The 16,772-nt window shown below is 44.3% G+C and overlaps 1 protein-coding gene across 1 annotated transcript; it reads right to left on the reverse strand.

Moving 5' to 3' along the window:
• Positions 1-201: 201 nt before the first annotated feature.
• On the reverse strand, positions 202-11,798 carry LOC120058371 (LON peptidase N-terminal domain and RING finger protein 2-like). The gene is made up of 10 exons (XM_039006992.1): positions 10,116-11,798; positions 5,451-5,569; positions 4,754-4,876; positions 3,728-3,889; positions 3,322-3,644; positions 3,081-3,195; positions 2,649-2,770; positions 2,146-2,467; positions 1,740-1,889; positions 202-1,521 (listed from the first exon to the last, which is right to left on the reverse strand). Exons 1-10 carry the CDS (start codon positions 10,873-10,875, stop codon positions 1,363-1,365), a joined length of 2,355 nt encoding a protein of 784 aa, XP_038862920.1. The 5' UTR covers positions 10,876-11,798; the 3' UTR covers positions 202-1,362.
• Positions 11,799-16,772: the final 4,974 nt, after the last annotated feature.

Consider the following 16,772-nt stretch of genomic DNA (forward strand, 5'->3'; position numbering starts at 1 on the left):
TGCGAAAGACTTCCCAGAAGAGTGGAAGCTATTATAGCAGCAAGTGGGGGGACCAACTCCATATTAATGCCGATGATTTTGGAATGAGATGTTCAACAAGGTGCCCACATATTTTTGGTCATGTAATGTCACATTGCAATGAAATGACGATAGCTAAATCTTTCTTTCTGAACACTTCAAGGAAAACAATCAGAAACCAAATACATCTCAGGCATCTCTTAATCCAGAAAATAATTGCTATATCTCCTTTCACAAATAAACAAGTCATAACACCAGCCAAAAGAGGAGCTACACGTGTCATACAGATCAGGAGAAACAACTAAATAATTACACTTAAATAAGACATTGTAAAGGCCTCAGAGTTAACATTGATAATCACACAGTTAAATCATCCAATTCACATTGACCACACATAATATACATAGCAGAAGAGAAACAAGACATGAAACAGAATAGTTTAACCCCATTTCCTTCCCAGAGACACTTACAGTACATACATTACCATTGTTGTTTTGGACTATCATTCAGATTATCATAGTTTGATTACATGTTCATAAACAATGTCAAGTTACAGTAGGGAAATTGTTTTAATGTCTTAATTTTACTGAAAGTAAAAAATAAATAAAATAAAAAAAGTTACATTTAGATTATGTCTACCAATAACTGAGTTTAACCCTAAATCTCTTCCATCTACATACATACCAATTTCAGGACTCTTGCATCTCTTTCAGATGCACTACTACTTCACCACTCTATTGAGGCACATGCCTGGGCTAGACGCAGAGCTTCAGGTTTTGCATCTATATCCCTAGTCATGTAGAAATGAGTGCAGAAAAGCCATTTAAACAGGAGCACATTCTCATATGTAGACCTTCTACTCCATTCGGTGGTTTCTATCTCTCTTGGTCTTACATGTGTCTCTCACCATAGTCAGCAGGGATTGAACAGAAACATAACAACATCCAAACTAAAGACAACCCAATACAATACCGATTTGTATTATTTTTCAGTCAAACAAATTATCTTTTGGTACGTGTCAGGTCTTTTTTAAATATTTGTTTTTATACTAAATGTACAATATTAAGAAAATTGTATAAGTCACACCATCATGGACTCGACACAGTTATGTGGTCAGCTTAGTTCTGGTGCATCATGACAGTCACCAGTTCTATTATCTTGACATCTTATTCCCTCCCTAAGAGAGGGGACAGAGGAAGCTGAGAGATAGCGTGACATAATTCAGTCAAACCTAATGTCTAAGGGAGTCAAAGGCATCGCCCTCATATCAAGTCTGATGAGTGGGTTTAATGAACAAGTGAATGACCATGCATGGTCCTAGCGGTTATGGAGGCGGCTGAGCGGTCATCGGGGTCTCTTGCGCGTGACGAAGATAAGGACCCTGCGGATGGCAATGAGGCGGTCCTTGAGGGAGGGCATGGCCAGGATGGTGAGCTGGGCACGGTTGTCCAGAGGCAGAACAGCCAACAGCCACCAAGCCCACGCTGGACCACTGGGATTACTCTGGAGGGAGGGATAAATGCAGCCCATTCAATCCCTATATGACATACAAGTGTGATTCTCACCAGGAGAGACGTGTGTGTGTGTGTGTGTGTGTGTGTGTGTGTGTGTGTGTGTGTGTGTGTGTGTGTGTGTGTGTGTGTGTGTGTGTGTGTGTGTGTGTGTGTGTGTGTGTGTGTGTGTGTGTGTGTGTGTGTGAAATGGTTAGGTTAGTGTCGTACCTGTGGGTCAGGTTCCTTCCAGGGCAAGTGTCCAAAATGGCTGATTATCTGGCTCTTCATGTTATCTTTGAGGGAGGTGAACCAGCCACTGGCCTGGTCGTACACAGAGACATAAAGCTTCTGCAGCTCTGCTAGTTCCTGGCCCTCCACCTGACCACAAAATATATAATACAGTTAGCACACAAAGTACACACACAATGGAACACACACGGTTGGGATGGAAGACTGAGGATCACATACACACTCCAATCATACACATATCAAACACATACACAAAACTTACAAAAGTGAGGATATGAATATCTATCTAGATCTATCCAAATACCTCTAATGCACTCTTTGTATCCACATGCATGCAAAACCATCCTCACACACAGCATTAGCCAGTACACACCAACACACACACCTTCTTATCCTCCAGGTAGTCGATCTTGGCCGTGTTGTATCCGTCTCTCTGACCGTGGCTCAGCACTTTGAAGCGGGACACTCCAATGGTGTCGACCACGGACCTCCCATCGGGGAAGAACTTAACATCCCGGACCTCCAGCATGCAGCCATAGTCAGCGAAACCCTTCAACTCGTCAGCGATGCACATGCCAAACCGTTTGGTTCCGGTCTCCATGGAGCGGCGGATCATGAGGCGGTAGCATGGTTCGAAGACGTGCAGTGGACAGGGGATGGTGGGGAAGGCCATGGTGCACACAAAGATTGGCACTTCCTGGTTCAAGCTAGGGTGTAAGGAGGGATACGAGATTGGTCAGCAATTAGCTGAAAAGGCAGGGCTGTTGAAGTGCAGTTAACTCACTGACGATGCTACTACGTGATTCATTTACCATAAAATCAATGGCTATGTAAAGTGATTATATTTGTGTTTGTGTGCTAATGCGTTTGTGAGTGCGAGAGACTCACTTCGACAGTTCCTTCATCTCCTCCTCGTGGATCTTCTTCCTCTCCTCCAGCTCGTCTCCAAGGTAACGCTGCAGCACCTCCTCCATCAGCAGGGTCTTGTTGTACCCTCTAGTGGCCAGATACTGGTATTATACAGAACACAGAGGAATAGGACGTTACATTGACATTCTACTGGATCATCCATGTCTTTGGTGAATTATCCTTTAATTATATATTGTCCCAATATCCTACTTCACTCCCTGTGTCGGAGGAAGCTTTGTGCTAACTTTGTTTTGGTCACGCTAAACCATACCTCAGACACTCAACAAACACAGAACAGAGATTATATTGTATTACAGACAGCCCTAAGCCATCATTTTTCATAATCACCAGGTCTGCCTTAAGCCATCTATCCACATACAGAGTACAGCTACTTCCTGTGTGTGTGTTTACCTCTGAGAGGTTCTCTTTGCAGAGAGGGCAATTGGGGTTGTGGTCCAGACAGCGCTCCAGACACTTGAGGCAGAAGGTGTGTCCACAGGGGGTGGTGACGGGCTCATAGAACAGCCTGAAGGAAACACAATAACATAGGCTTTATCAGTTGAAGTAATTGTCAGTATTGACTGAAAATCAAACACTGAGTGGCTAATCGTAAATGCATAATTGTGTGGTGGTTGGTTGGTGGTCCTCTTACCTCATACAGAGGGAGCACTCCATATCTCTACTGTCGAGCAGGTCTGCAGTCACTGTCCTCCTCCCGGGGGAAGCAGCAGGAGGGTGAGAGGAGGAATAGGCTTCATCTGGTCTGGGCAGTTTGGAGGGGGCGTTGAAGGCTGGGCTGTCCCCACTATGTCTCCTCTTGAGGCCTCCTGGGGGGGCAGGCAGGGCAGCCAGGACACTGGCCAGGCTCTTGGCGTCTTCTAGCAGAGGCTTCTCAGCTTCACTGCTGGGGGACAGGGGGTGTTTGGAGGAGTGGGAGGGACCCTCGCAAGGAGAACTCGCACTGAACGCTGGGTCCTGGAGAGGAGAAGACTGGAGTTACTAGGAGAAGTAGGTGTGTGGGGAGGTAAGTGTGTGTGTGTGTGTGTGTGTGTGCCGACCTGAGAGGAGCAGCCAGGCCTCTGTCGGGTGGTGAGGGGGTGTAGAGAGCTGAGCAGGGCGGGGGGCTTGAGGCGGCGAGTGGAGGGACCACCCTGTAGGGGATGTAGGGGAGTGGGCTGACCGTCTTTTTCAAACGCTGACGAGAACAGCTCACTAAGCAGCTACAGAAACACACACTGTCAGTCAACACGCTCATACAATGTCATAGCATTCATAAGTAGCTTATAACTAGTACCCAGAGTTTAAAAGGGAATATGGTGGAAATACAGGACAATGGCTCAAACTGGACAGACTGCCTTGTCATAGTGACAGTACTAGTGGTGGAAAAGTACCCAATTGTCATACTTGAGTAAAAGTAAAGATACCTTAATAGAAAATGACTCAAGTAAAAGTGAAAGTCACCCAGTAAATTACTACTTGAGTAAAAGTCTAAAAGTATTTAGTTTTAAATATACTTAAGTATCAAAGTAAAACATAATATACAAACGAAGCATGTGTGTTTAGTGAGTCCGCCATATTAGAGACAGTAGGGGATGTTAATAAGTGTGTGAATTGGACCATTTTCCTGTCCTGCTACGCATTCAAAATGTACTTTTGGGTTTTAGGGAAAATGAAAAGTAAAAGTAAAAAATATATATAAATTAGGAAGTACAGATACCACAAAAACCGACTTAAGTAGTATTTTTACTTTACACCACCGGACAGTACATATTGCAGTGAATATGTAACAGCAGTGGAGCTACTAAAACAGGCCACAGTGACAGCAGGGGATAGGCCTGGAATAGCTCCCCAGCTAAGACAGCTGGAATGGGAGCATTGCGTCATCAACTAGTGTGGAGCAGAGCAGGATTTAAAACCAAACTAATCCGGTCTGGTAAGCATGGAGACAGATTTACACTGTCATATCGTACATAGTAATACTGCATTTTTATATAATTGTGATGTGACATTAAGGGGCATTACATTTGTGGTTAAGTCTGTAATTGAAGTAGATGGACAAAAGTTTTTTTTAACTTGTGTATTACCTTCTGAGCTTCCAGCTTCACTCTCATCCAATTAGGCTTGAGTGCTACACACACGAAGTACTCCTTTAAGGCCTCATCATTGTAGTTGGCTTTACTCAGGGCTGAGGCCTTGATGTAGTGGGCCTGGGAAAAAACACAGACGAGAGGGTGTTTTGAGTAGGGAAACACCAAAGTGAGTAGGAAATACTCTGATGGCATTTCAACTAAACCTCTAAAGTATTTTCAAAACACTGATAATCTATAATCTGAATATTGTTACAGTGAGCGGCCTAAACGACCTAAGAGAGAACCATTTAAAAACAGGGGAAACATGGGAATAGAAGGTAATTCTTGTCATAACCCCTGGGTTAGATTTCCAGGGGCTCTTCAACCTAGTCAACATAAGCTCTTCCCTATTGACACTAGTGCCTGGTTTTCAAGTCTATATGATCTATTTTGCATGTCTATCAGCTGCTGTCATTTGCATATTAACATACACAAGCTTGTAGCATCCAATCTCATATACTTACAGTCCTGAGCATGTATAGTGTATTGGATGTTGACTGGGTCAGACTGTGGTTGTGGAGATGTGATGGGTAGTTCATGACACGACTAGAGACAGGTTAAGCCAAGGCCCAGATATACAGAGACCATCTGGTGGTCTAGGTCTATACTCTGCTGGGTTAGGTAGATTGCGTTACATATCAATTTCTCTCACCTTTGGACAGAGAGGTTTGAGTCTGCACAAGCTCTCTGCGTCCTGGATGGCCTGGCTGTAGTTCCTACTGTCCATGTGCAGCTCAGCACGCTGTCCCAGTAGCCTACCTATAGATGGCGCTGTAGAACAGAGAGAACACAGGAAGAATGACAAAATGTCATTTACACCTTTCCACACAGGTACAATGTTGTCAGTGTATACAAGACCACAAAGAACAGTATCAGTTACTATGCAACAATATGTCAACTTATTTCATGTGTCTTTTCTGCAGAAATGTAATGCGACGTTGGATGTTATTCACCCCACACAGTATGAGTAGTGAACACTGGACCAATCCGGAGCATTTCCCTTGAATCAAAATACTGCACCATAGTCGACCATGCAGTCTGTGCCAGGAATAGGTCTACAATGACATGCAACAACCTTCTGGCTAGTGAGAAGGGGAGAGACGAGAGGGTCAACATTCTGATGAATGATTCTGTCCTGTGTGGCTCAGTTGGTAGAGCATGGCGTTTGCACTCACTATTATAAGTCGCTCTGGATAAGAACGTCTGGTAAATTACTAAAATGTAAAAAGTTGAGGCCTCCCGAGTAGCGCGGCGGTCTAGGAGTCACTACACACCCGGGTTTGATCCCAGGCTGTGTCACAACCAGCCGTGACCGGGAGTCCCATAGGGCGGCGCACAATTGGCCCAGCGTCATCCGGGTTAGGGGAGGGTTTGGCCGGCTGGGATGTTCTTGACCCATCGCGCTCTAGCAACTCCTTGTGGTGGGCCGGGCGCCTGCAGGCTGACTTCAGTCGTCAGTTGAACGGTGTTCCCTCCGATACATTAGTGCGGCTGGCTTCCGTGTTAAGCAGGCGGGTGTTAAGAAGCGCGGTTTGGTGGGTCATGTTTTGGAGGACGCATGACTCGACCTTAGCCTCTCCCAAGCTCGTTGGGGAGTTTCAGCGATGAGACAAGATTGTAATTGGATATCACGAAATTGGGGAGAAAAAAGGCGGTATTTTAACATGTAAAAGTTTATGAATCTTTGGCTCAGTGGATATGACGCCTCTGTGGGTAAAAGCAGTCTGTCACCCCCCCTTCTCCTGACTTAAATAAGCAGGTCAGTAGCTGACATTAAAGCAAAAGGAATGGGGTCAGTCAGAGCTTCTGTGCTATGCTGTTGGGCCGGCCTCTACTGAAGCACCAAAGGGCCTCTGAGCCTGGCTCGCTCTCCTTCCTGACTATGCCTCAATGCTCTCTCTGTAGTAAGGGTCAGCACAGGAGTTTTTTCTAGGGAGTTAGGCTAATTACGGGCCCAAGTTTATCCTGGTAAATCTCAGGTCACAAGGTTGGGGAAAACAACTCCTGGCCATCTATATGGAATGAACTGTTCAGGGCTGACCTGGTGTTTCAACTTTAAATCAAATTTTATTGGTCACATACACATGGTTAGCTTCTAGTTCCGACCATGCAGTAAAATCTAACAAGTAGACTTTAGGAGTGACCTGCATGCCTGCAGCTTGCCTAAAATGAGAAACACGTGGAGCATGTTGGAGAAAATAAAACTAACTGGGGCCTGTCTGTGGTTTATACTGTTTTTCATACAAAAGGGGAGTGAATTTGAAAACCTAAATGAATAATACCTTAACATAACTTAGGAATATTTAAATAGCAGTAGTGGACTACCCTTTAATTTAAAATGTAGTGTCTTTTAGAGAGATATGGGTAATGCATTAATTGTCATGGTACAGCTTTCATAAGAGTCTAACTTTCATCAGGGGTTGCAAAAGAGGACTTGTTTTTACTGGGTTAAATAATGACCATATTGCAGGTGATGCCACTCGAGGAAATACATGCAACTTATTCCACCATTTGAAACACAGGTATGTAATACAGCATGATGGATGAATGCCAAAAACTTAGGAAGAGGCCAACAAGCGCCATCACAAGAGCAAACAAAGCCCAGGCAAGAATCCATTACGGAATTGTTTGCACACACAACTCCCTATGCAACACAATCTCACCGATGGAATGAAATAAGAGATGCCATAACGTACCACATTGCATTTTTATTGTGTTTGGAGCAAATAATATGCTACAGTTACCAAACGCCAATATAATAATGGACTTGTACATGGTTTGAAATACGGCTACATTTAAAATCAGAAATAAATGCAAAACTAAATGAATGTTTAAAAAACAGGTCTCTTTCTGTAGCAGCATTTTATCATCTTAGAAATCATATGCTGGATCACCTGGTAACCAAATAACTTTCTTTGGCCTGGTGTAAAAAGGGCGCTAATGGAGAGTAACTGTATTCTTGCTAACACCAGCCGCTCTACGTCCTCGCAGCTGGCTGTGTAGACACGTGGGTCGCGTGTCTGCCAGGCTAGCGTACATGCTGACCACACTGCCCGTGTAGCAAAATAAATTTACACATACATGTTATTCAATCATTTCATCCAAACTGCTAGCGAGCGTATGCGTAGCCAGGCGCTAAAATAGAACGTGGTTCCATTTGACGCTTGATGCCCTGAAAGTCCCACCTCTCCCATCTCCTTATTGTTTTTCTGGAGCATATACCCACGTGGGTGGTTGAAAGATGAACTGAGGTACACATTCCAGTCAAATTTGGTTGCCAACCACCATATAAAGTCCACAGAATAATAAGACTGAAGGATGAGAGATTACTAGAAACTAATTAGGTTTCCCCTTTTATCTGAGGATTAATTGTTGGAGTAGAAAACACACAATTTTGTGTGACTCAAAATGGGTGCAAATTCTACAAAATATCCAGAAAAAAGGACCTTGTGCATTTCAGGTAAAATAACAACCCAATGTTTATATCCCAAGACAAATTAGCTACCAACAGCAAGCTAGCTAGCTAAATGTTTCATGTTTTTCGACCTGTCCCCAACTTCATATAGTTGGTTCAGAGTTTTGCTCCTAGTGTGGATGGACAAAATCAACATGCTCGTGCCGGGTCTAGTCAGCATGTAACATGCTGATCACACTGCCTGCGTGAGACTTGCAAAATAAATTTACACATACATGTTATTCAATAATTTCATCAGCATGCTAGCTAAAATGTCCATGAGTGTTTCATGTGTTTCAACCTATCGCCAAAAATAACACTGAACAAAAATATAAAATGCAACATACAACAATTTCTAAGATTTTACTGAGTTACAGTTCATACAGTGTAAGGAAATCTATCAATTGAAATAAATTCATTAGGCCCTAAATCTATGGATTTCACATGACTGGGAATAGAAATATTAATCTGTTGGTCACAGATACCTTAAAAAAATGTAGGGGCGTGGATCAGAAAATTGTCCCCAGCACAAGGTGCACCTGTGTAATGACCATGCTGTTTAATCAGCTTCTTGATATGTCACACCTGTCAGGTGGATGGATTTAATTTCAGCTCATGAAACATGGGCCTAACACTTTACATGTTGTAATTATATTTTTGTTCAGAATAGATTATGCATCATGGGTGAATAAAACTGTTTTAAAAAATGATTGGAGTTTTTACAGCAACTTTTTTTTAAAGTGTTACGTAATGAGAAGCATGTCTCATGTTTTTAGATAATAAATATTATAGTTTCATGTAAGCCTCAACTAGTATAAATCATATCAGTGTTACGGAAGAAACTGCAGCAACATTGTGTTTTATGCAAATAAATTTGGTTTTTGTAAAGTAAAATTGTGTAAAATAACCAGAGAATTTAATTCAGAGGCATTTCTGTAATGAGAATTTTGGGTGAAAATTTACAAAATTCAGGCAAAAATGTCAAATGTAATTTAAAATAAGACACTGTGTCAAACTAGGCATCTTAGTCTTCAAAATTAGTTAATTGTTGCAGATGCATAATGTTTTTCAAACTAAATTTTCTACTGCCATGGTTGAAACTGAGAATCACCGCAATGCTGATTTTAAAGATAACCTATGTAGATGTAAAGGATGTGCCACTTATTTAGGCTGCCATGGCCTCTGCTCCAGAGACCATGTTGCCTAAGGCAGGTTGACATTGATTGTCATGAATCTTGCTCTGGAGGCAGAGCAATTTTCACTAGATGGGCCAGCTGCTAAATCAAAATTAGCTATATCATAGAAATCTAGAAAACAACAATTTGCTTTTTTGCTTTAAAAGGTGCAAAATGCTAGCTAGTGACCTGACCACTCTGCAGAGCTGCCTCCAGGTCAAGATTCGTGACAAATGCCAACATGCTTACATCCAATAATGTAATATGTCCCAATAAAAGGCCTACTTATTCTACATAGCCAGTGAGAAAAAGACAACATGTAGTCCAGTCAATTTTAATTTAACAGCATAACCATTATGTGAACATTATTAAATAAATCCATGGGGTATGTGACTCAGGAAAGAAATGTGGGTTTGGTAATAAAGGGGGGGTGGGGCTACTGGGTTTATGAAAGGATTTCTTCGAGAACTGAAATGGGTACAGTGTCACCCACTATCGGTGACACAATGTAACCTTTATTTAAACTAGGCAAGTCACAATGCGGAGTAGTGATAAGTAGGTCATCTAGACTCCCATATATTTGGTTTTAAATAGGTAAAAGGGAAACATAAAATACACAATCTGTTCTAAAACATATGAATTCGACAATTGCTTATTCAAACTTACTGTAAATGTTACATTATCTTACCCAGTTCTACGGCTTTGTTGTATTTGTCCAGGGCATCAGTGTAATCGTGCTTCTTTCGTGAGACCTCACCTTCTATCCAATGTCTCCTGGCTTTACTTTCAGAGTCGAAACATTTATCCAACAAACTACTGAGAATGACGTTTACTCTAAACCCAATGGACAGGATCTGTCCGTCTTTTTTGTTCAGTTTATGTTTGCATTGTATGCAGTCTTTGACAGTTTCTTCTTCTAAACAATGTTTGCAAAACGTATGGCCGCACTCCAAGGTGGTTGGTTCTGACAGTAAACACCTACAAAGGCGACATGAAAACAAGTCCAAGGGTTCTTCCTCAAACGTCCCATCGGCCTCAACCCCATCGTTTCCATTCCCACTATTATGACAACTCGTTGCCTTCGAATTAATGTTTAACGTCAGCTCCTTCTCGCGAAGAGTCCGTGCTATGTTTTCAACCAGAAGCTGCAATTCGCCTGGCCGAAGTTCGCCAATGTTGGCCGCGGTGCAGTACGAGTCAAGCGCCTCTGCTATCCGCCCGGTCTGGGCCAAAGCCTCAGCTTTGCGCAAACAGAGGCCCCGGTCTGGATGCTGGAGGTCCGCCAGCTGAGAACTATAGATCTCCGCAGCAAGGTCGTAGTCACCTGCCCGGTTTGCTTCCTCTGCCACCTCGAGCATTTCAGGGCATATACCCGCTGCTCCAGGGTTGTATACAGGGTGGACAAACTGCGCCGACTGGTGAGATTGGATTACGTTCTCCATGTTCATCTTGGAATATTACACATAGCAAACTGTGTTCAAAAACACTCCTTCTCACAAAACGTCTTCAGACTAACGTTATAAGGTTACATGTGCCATCGTGAAAGACTCCTGTCGTTTTCCAAGAGAAGAGCTGGTTAGGCCTCGTTCCGCGATAGCCGAATAGAATACGCACCAAACTGGTGACTCCTAAAATTTCAAAATAGTTTGTATGTAGACTTCCCAAATATTTCAGACTATAACGTTGCATGTGTCATATTGAACGATTAGTGTCGTTTTCCAATAGAAGAGCTGGTTAGGCCTCATTCCACGACAGCCGAATAGATTACGCACCAAGCATTTGCTAAAATGTAAATTAGTTTGTATGTAGACATCCCGTTTTTCAAAAGCGATATATTCGGACTCTGTGTTACAGCACTGTAATGCCTATTTACCTACCCAGCTTTGCTGAATAAACTAGTACAGTAATTCACGAACTGAGGAAGTAGAAGTCGAGTCAATCCTCTTGTTTGGCTGACAACGGTGTTACGCCTCCCCAAATAACAGCAAGTAACGCCAGGTATGTACTTCTAGTCAGCTAAACATTGTTGGCAACTCAAATCCTTCATCGGAGGTTGGCAGACTTTAAAAGTCATTAGAAGGCAAAAGGACGGTTTCCTGGGAGTAACGTTCTGTAGAGCAAAGTTCCGAGTGCAATTTCACGTTACCTGTTTTTATGTAAGACCTGAAACAACCCAATGAATTTCCCTAGCTGGCTAACCTCTCGCGCTCACTGTAGCTGGAAAGCTTAGTTAGTTTCTCTGCCCAGGTCTTGACATTCAAACTTTTCTTGTTCGGTTATAACAATTCATGCCAAAATTCAATTAAAATGAAAGTATCTGGTCCTCGCCGTACTCCATACTGTTGTTCAGTTAGCGACTTCAAATTCAGCTATGATGATTCGCCGAACAAAGCGCATGGAAGCACGTGACGGTAACTGTGAAACATTATTGGTCCATTAAATGGCTCACTTGTATAACATATCAACATTGCATAACCACTTAACGTCAGTGTTCTAACCACTTCTAACCATAACCACTTAACGCCGGGCACTCAGTTCATGTAACAACCTGACATTTATCATCGTTACACTATGTTTTAGAGAAATATATCTGACTAGCGAGACTATCCAGGTATGGTAATAGACTACCTAGACCTAGTTGTTTCATCTTCATTAGAATTGCACTGGTTATATCACTGGGAGGGGGGGGGGGGGGGGGGGGGGGTGCATTGTTTTATGTAATCCTTTATATAAGAAGCAGCGCTAGAATTACCCTTACATTTGTTTGAGAACACTGCCAAAACATATTGTGATTTAAAAGACACAGAAAACAGCAAACGGTTATTGCTTTAGATAAAGAAAATGATGTCCACAATGATATACAGTACCTCTCAAATGTAATTTAGGCAGCAGGCTATTTGTATACTATAAACAATCTGTTGAATAATTTGTGCATCTATTTTGCACAAATCTATTTTGTTGTGGTTCAAAAAAGCTTTGTCATTCTTATACTCTTAGCATATGGATTTGCATAATTTTTTTCAATGTCTATCGTCCTGAGTGTAATCCTATCCTTTGAAAATGTGGGCAGAATTACTGGTGGATGTCAGAACATTTAGCCATTGTCAAAACAGAAACTTTAGCCATTATTCAATATGATAAATATGATGACAAGAATATGTCCACCTCAGGTAGCAGGCTAAGTAGCTACAAATAAGAACACAAATCATCATATCTCAGAGTCAATGTGTAATTGCTGTGGATGACTCTCCCTAACTATCTCTTCCTCTCTCCAACTCTAAACCAGGTAACAATGTTTATGTAATTTCAAAGTTGCATAAGGATGACCTCAGCTTTTATGATGACTCATCTCCCAACATTTCACACACTTATGATGCTGCTGCTCTACCAATCTTAATGAGGGGATGGTCTAAACTTAACAAAGAAAATAGAAATTCGGACATTAACAATCACAGGAAAGATAAATCCTTTATCTTTAAGAAAACATGTTTTGTTTTAAGGTTATATGACACAGATGTTGCACTCCTCAGGGTAAACTCATTACTTCTCTCATTTTGTATGACCTGTCTAGTCTATGACACAATCCATCTGTCATAGGAAGGAACACAGTGTTCCCTGTTCAGGAGGTCTATTGCTCACATCTGATGAAATACTTAGGGTTATTTTCATGTTATGTACTGTATAACAATGTATAACAGTTTTATAACAGGGCACAGAAACTCAGACAAAGGCAAAAGCAGAACAGGCCCTTAGGGTCTCCTCTGGTCAGTATGCATGCAGAAGTCAGAGAGGTGAAGGAAAGCCCAAACCTCCGCTACAAGAACCATTTAATCCCCGTAGCACAATAATCCAGGGCCAACCTGAGATTCTGGTTAAGAAGAGTAGTCCATAGGTTTCCCCTAAGGAAGAAACTCACTATTATATGCATTTCATCACAGTTAAGTAATGAGTATTTACACAGTATCTCATGAGTCACCATGACTACTGTAGTAATGTTATAAGATGCTGACATAAGAGTTAGATTTCATAATAGTTGGCATAAAATAATTCCAAGAGGTGCTGAACTTGTTTGAGCAAAGTGGCAGATTTGAGCCAGTAATACAGTTGGGGTTATTGACCATATAATTTACTGGTATTTGGAGACCACAAACACAGAACAGGTTTTTGACATTATCAGGATAACGTAGGATGTTAATGCCTACACTCTTAGGGGGAAAAAGGTGCTATCTAGAACCTAAAAGGGTTATTCGGTTATTAAAGGGTTATATTTGTCCCAATAAGATAGCCATTTGAATAAACCCTTTTTGGTTCCAGGTAGAACGAACCCAAAGAAATTATACCTGGAACCAAAAAGTATTCTCCTATGGGAACAGCCGGAAAAACCCTTTGTAGCCCTTTTTTTAAAGTATAAAGAAAAAAGAAAAAATACATTTGGGAAAAGTCCCAGGTGCCACTTACCTAGAATTAAAAAACAATCTGGAGCATCAGACAGGAAAGTTGTTCGCTTGGCATACCTGTTTGGGTAAAACAGTGATAATACAATACTAACTAATTTGCCCTTCCCTAACACTTTATGCAAGGTTCATCACCTATGTTGTGTGGATGATGTATTATACTGTATATATTAGATTTATATAACGCTTTTCTACCAACTGAGGTACTCAAAGCACTTTACATAGTACGAGGGAAATCACCTCACCCACCTCCAATGTGCACCACCAACCTGGGTGATGCATGGCGACCATTTTTGTGACACAACGCTCATCACCCATCAGGTGAGGAGTGATATGCCAATTAGAAATGAGGGGGATGATTAGGTGGCCTTGATGGAATGGGGCTAGGTTGGGAATTTAGCCAGGACACCAGGGTTAACACCCCTACTATTAAGATAAGTGCCATTTGTAATGCCCAGAGTGTTAGCACAACCATTTAACATCCCATCCGAAAGACTGCACCCTACACAGGGCAAGGGTGGTATGCTGCTGGCAATTGTCTTATGTCTTAAGTCATAAGTCAAACTAATCACAACCTTTTTACCATTTGAATTTACTACAAACACTTACAGTGGGGAGAACAAGTATTTGATACACTGCCGATTTTGCAGGTTTTCCTACTTACAAAACATGTAGAGGTCTGTAATTTTTATCATAGGTACACTTCAACTGTGAGAGACGGAATCTAAAACAAAAATCCAGAAAATCCCATTGTATGATTTTTAAGTAATTCATTTGCATTTTATTGCATGACATAAGTATTTGATCACCTACCAACCAGTAAGAATTCCGGCTCTCACAGACCTGTTAGATTTTCTTTAAGAAGCCCTCCTGTTCTCCACTCATTACCTGTATTAACTGCACCTGTTTGAACTCGTTACCTGTATAAAAGACACCTGTTGTCACGTTCTGACCATAGTTCTTTTGTGTTTTCTTTGTTTTAGTGTTGGTCAGGACGTGAGCTGAGTGGGCATTCTATGTTGTGTGTCTAGTTTTCCCGTTTCTATGTTTGGCCTGATATGGTTCTCAATCAGAGGCAGGTGTTAGTTATTGTCTCTGATTGGGAACTATATTTAGGTAGCCTGTTTTGTGTTGGGTTTTGTGGGTGGTTGTCTTCTGTCTTCGTGTGTCTGCACCAGACAGAACTGTTTCGGTTTTTCACATTTGTTGTTTTGTATTTTGTAGTGTTCACGTTTATTGTCTTTATTAAACATGATGAACACTAACCACGCTGCGCTTTGGTCCTCTCCTTCGTCCACAGAAGAAAGCCGTTACAGAACTACCCACCACAATAGGACCAAGCAGCGTGGTAACGGGGAGCAACAGCAGCGGCCGAAAACACAAGACTACTGGACTTGGGAGGAAATACTGGACGGCAAGGGACCATGGAAACAGGCTGGTGAGTATCGCCGCCTCAAAGCTGAGCTGGAGGCAGCGAAAGCGGAGAGGCGGTGGTATGAGGAGGCTGCACGTAAGCGCGGCTGGAAGCCAGAGAGGCAGCCCCAAAAATGTATTGGGGGGAAGGCACACGGGGAGTGGTGTTAAGCCAGGGAGGAGACCTGAGCCAACTTCCCGTGCTTACCGCGGAGAGAGAGCGACCGGGCAGGCACCGTGTTATGCAGAGATGCGCACGGTGTCCCCGGTGCGTGTGCATAGCCCGGTGCGGTACATTCCAGCACCTCGTATCAGTCGGGCTAGGGTGGGCATCGAGCCAGGTGCCATGAAACCGTCTCTACGCATCTGGTCACCAGTGCGTCTCCTTGGGCCGGGGTACATGGCACCAGCCCTACGTATGGTGTCTCCCATTCGTGTTCATAGCCCAGTGCGGCTGATTCCACCTCGCCGCACTGGCATGGCCACAGGGAGTATTCAGACAGGTAGGGTTGGGCAGGCTCGGTGCTCGAGACCTGTAGTGCGCCTCCACGGTCCGGTCTATCCGGTGCCTTCTCCACGCTCCAGTCCGCCTGTGGCAGCCCCTCGCACCAGCCCAGTACCACCAGTGCCAACACCACGCACCAAGCCTCCTGTGCGTCTCCAGAGCCCTGTACGCCCTGTTCCTCCTCCCCGCACTCGCCCAGTGGTGCGTGTCCCCGGTCCGGTACCACCAGTTCTGGCACCACGCACCAGGCCTACTATGCGCCTCAGCAGGGCAGAGTCTGCCGTCTGCCCAGCGCCGCCTGAGCTGCCCGTCTGCCCAGCGCCATCTGAGCTGCCCGTCTGCCCAGTGCCATCTGAGCCGCCCGTCTGTCCAGCGCCATCTGAGCCGCCCGTCTGTCCTGAGCCGCTAGAGCCGCCCGTCTGTCCTGAGCCGCTAGAGCCGGCCGTCAGTCAGGAGCCGCCAGAGCCGTCCGTCAGTCAGGAGCCGCCAGAGCCGTCCGTCAGTCAGGAGCCGCCAGAGCCGTCCGTCAGTCAGGAGCCGCCAGAGCCGCCCGCCAGTCAGGAGCCGCCAGAGCCGCCCGCCAGTCAGGAGCCGCCAGAGCCGCCCGCCAGTCAGGAGCCGCCAGAGCCGCCCGCCAGTCAGGAGCCGCCAGAGCCGCCCGCCAGTCAGGAGCCGCCAGAGCCGCCCGCCAGTCAGGAGCCGCCAGAGCCGCCCGTCAGTCAGGAGCCGCCAGAGCCGCCCGCCAGTCAGGAGCCGCCAGAGCCGCCCGCCAGTCAGGAGCCGCCAGAGCCGCCCGCCAGTCAGGAGCCGCCAGAGCCGCCCGCCAGTCAGGAGCCGCCAGAGCCGCCCGCCAGTCAGGAGCCGCCAGAGCCGCCCGCCTGTCAGGAGCCGCCCGCCTGTCAGGAGCCGCCAGAGCCGCCCGCCAGTCAGGAGCCGCCCGCCAGTCAGGAGCCGCCCGCCAGTCAGGAGCTGC

This window comes from Salvelinus namaycush, chromosome 13, assembly GCF_016432855.1.
Source record: "Salvelinus namaycush isolate Seneca chromosome 13, SaNama_1.0, whole genome shotgun sequence".
Lineage (NCBI taxonomy): Eukaryota > Metazoa > Chordata > Actinopteri > Salmoniformes > Salmonidae > Salvelinus > Salvelinus namaycush.

Coding starts and splice junctions, on each gene's coding strand:
- LOC120058371 (XM_039006992.1), bottom strand. CDS start 10,875: ATGAACATGGAGAACGTAATCCAATCTCACCAGTCGGCGCAGTTTGTC. Junction 2,468..2,648: donor GAGATGAAGGAACTGTCGAA/GTGAGTCTCTCG, acceptor CTTACACCCTAG/CTTGAACCAGGAAGTGCCAA. Junction 1,522..1,739: donor GGAAGGAACCTGACCCACAG/GTACGACACTAA, acceptor CCCTCCCTCCAG/AGTAATCCCAGTGGTCCAGC.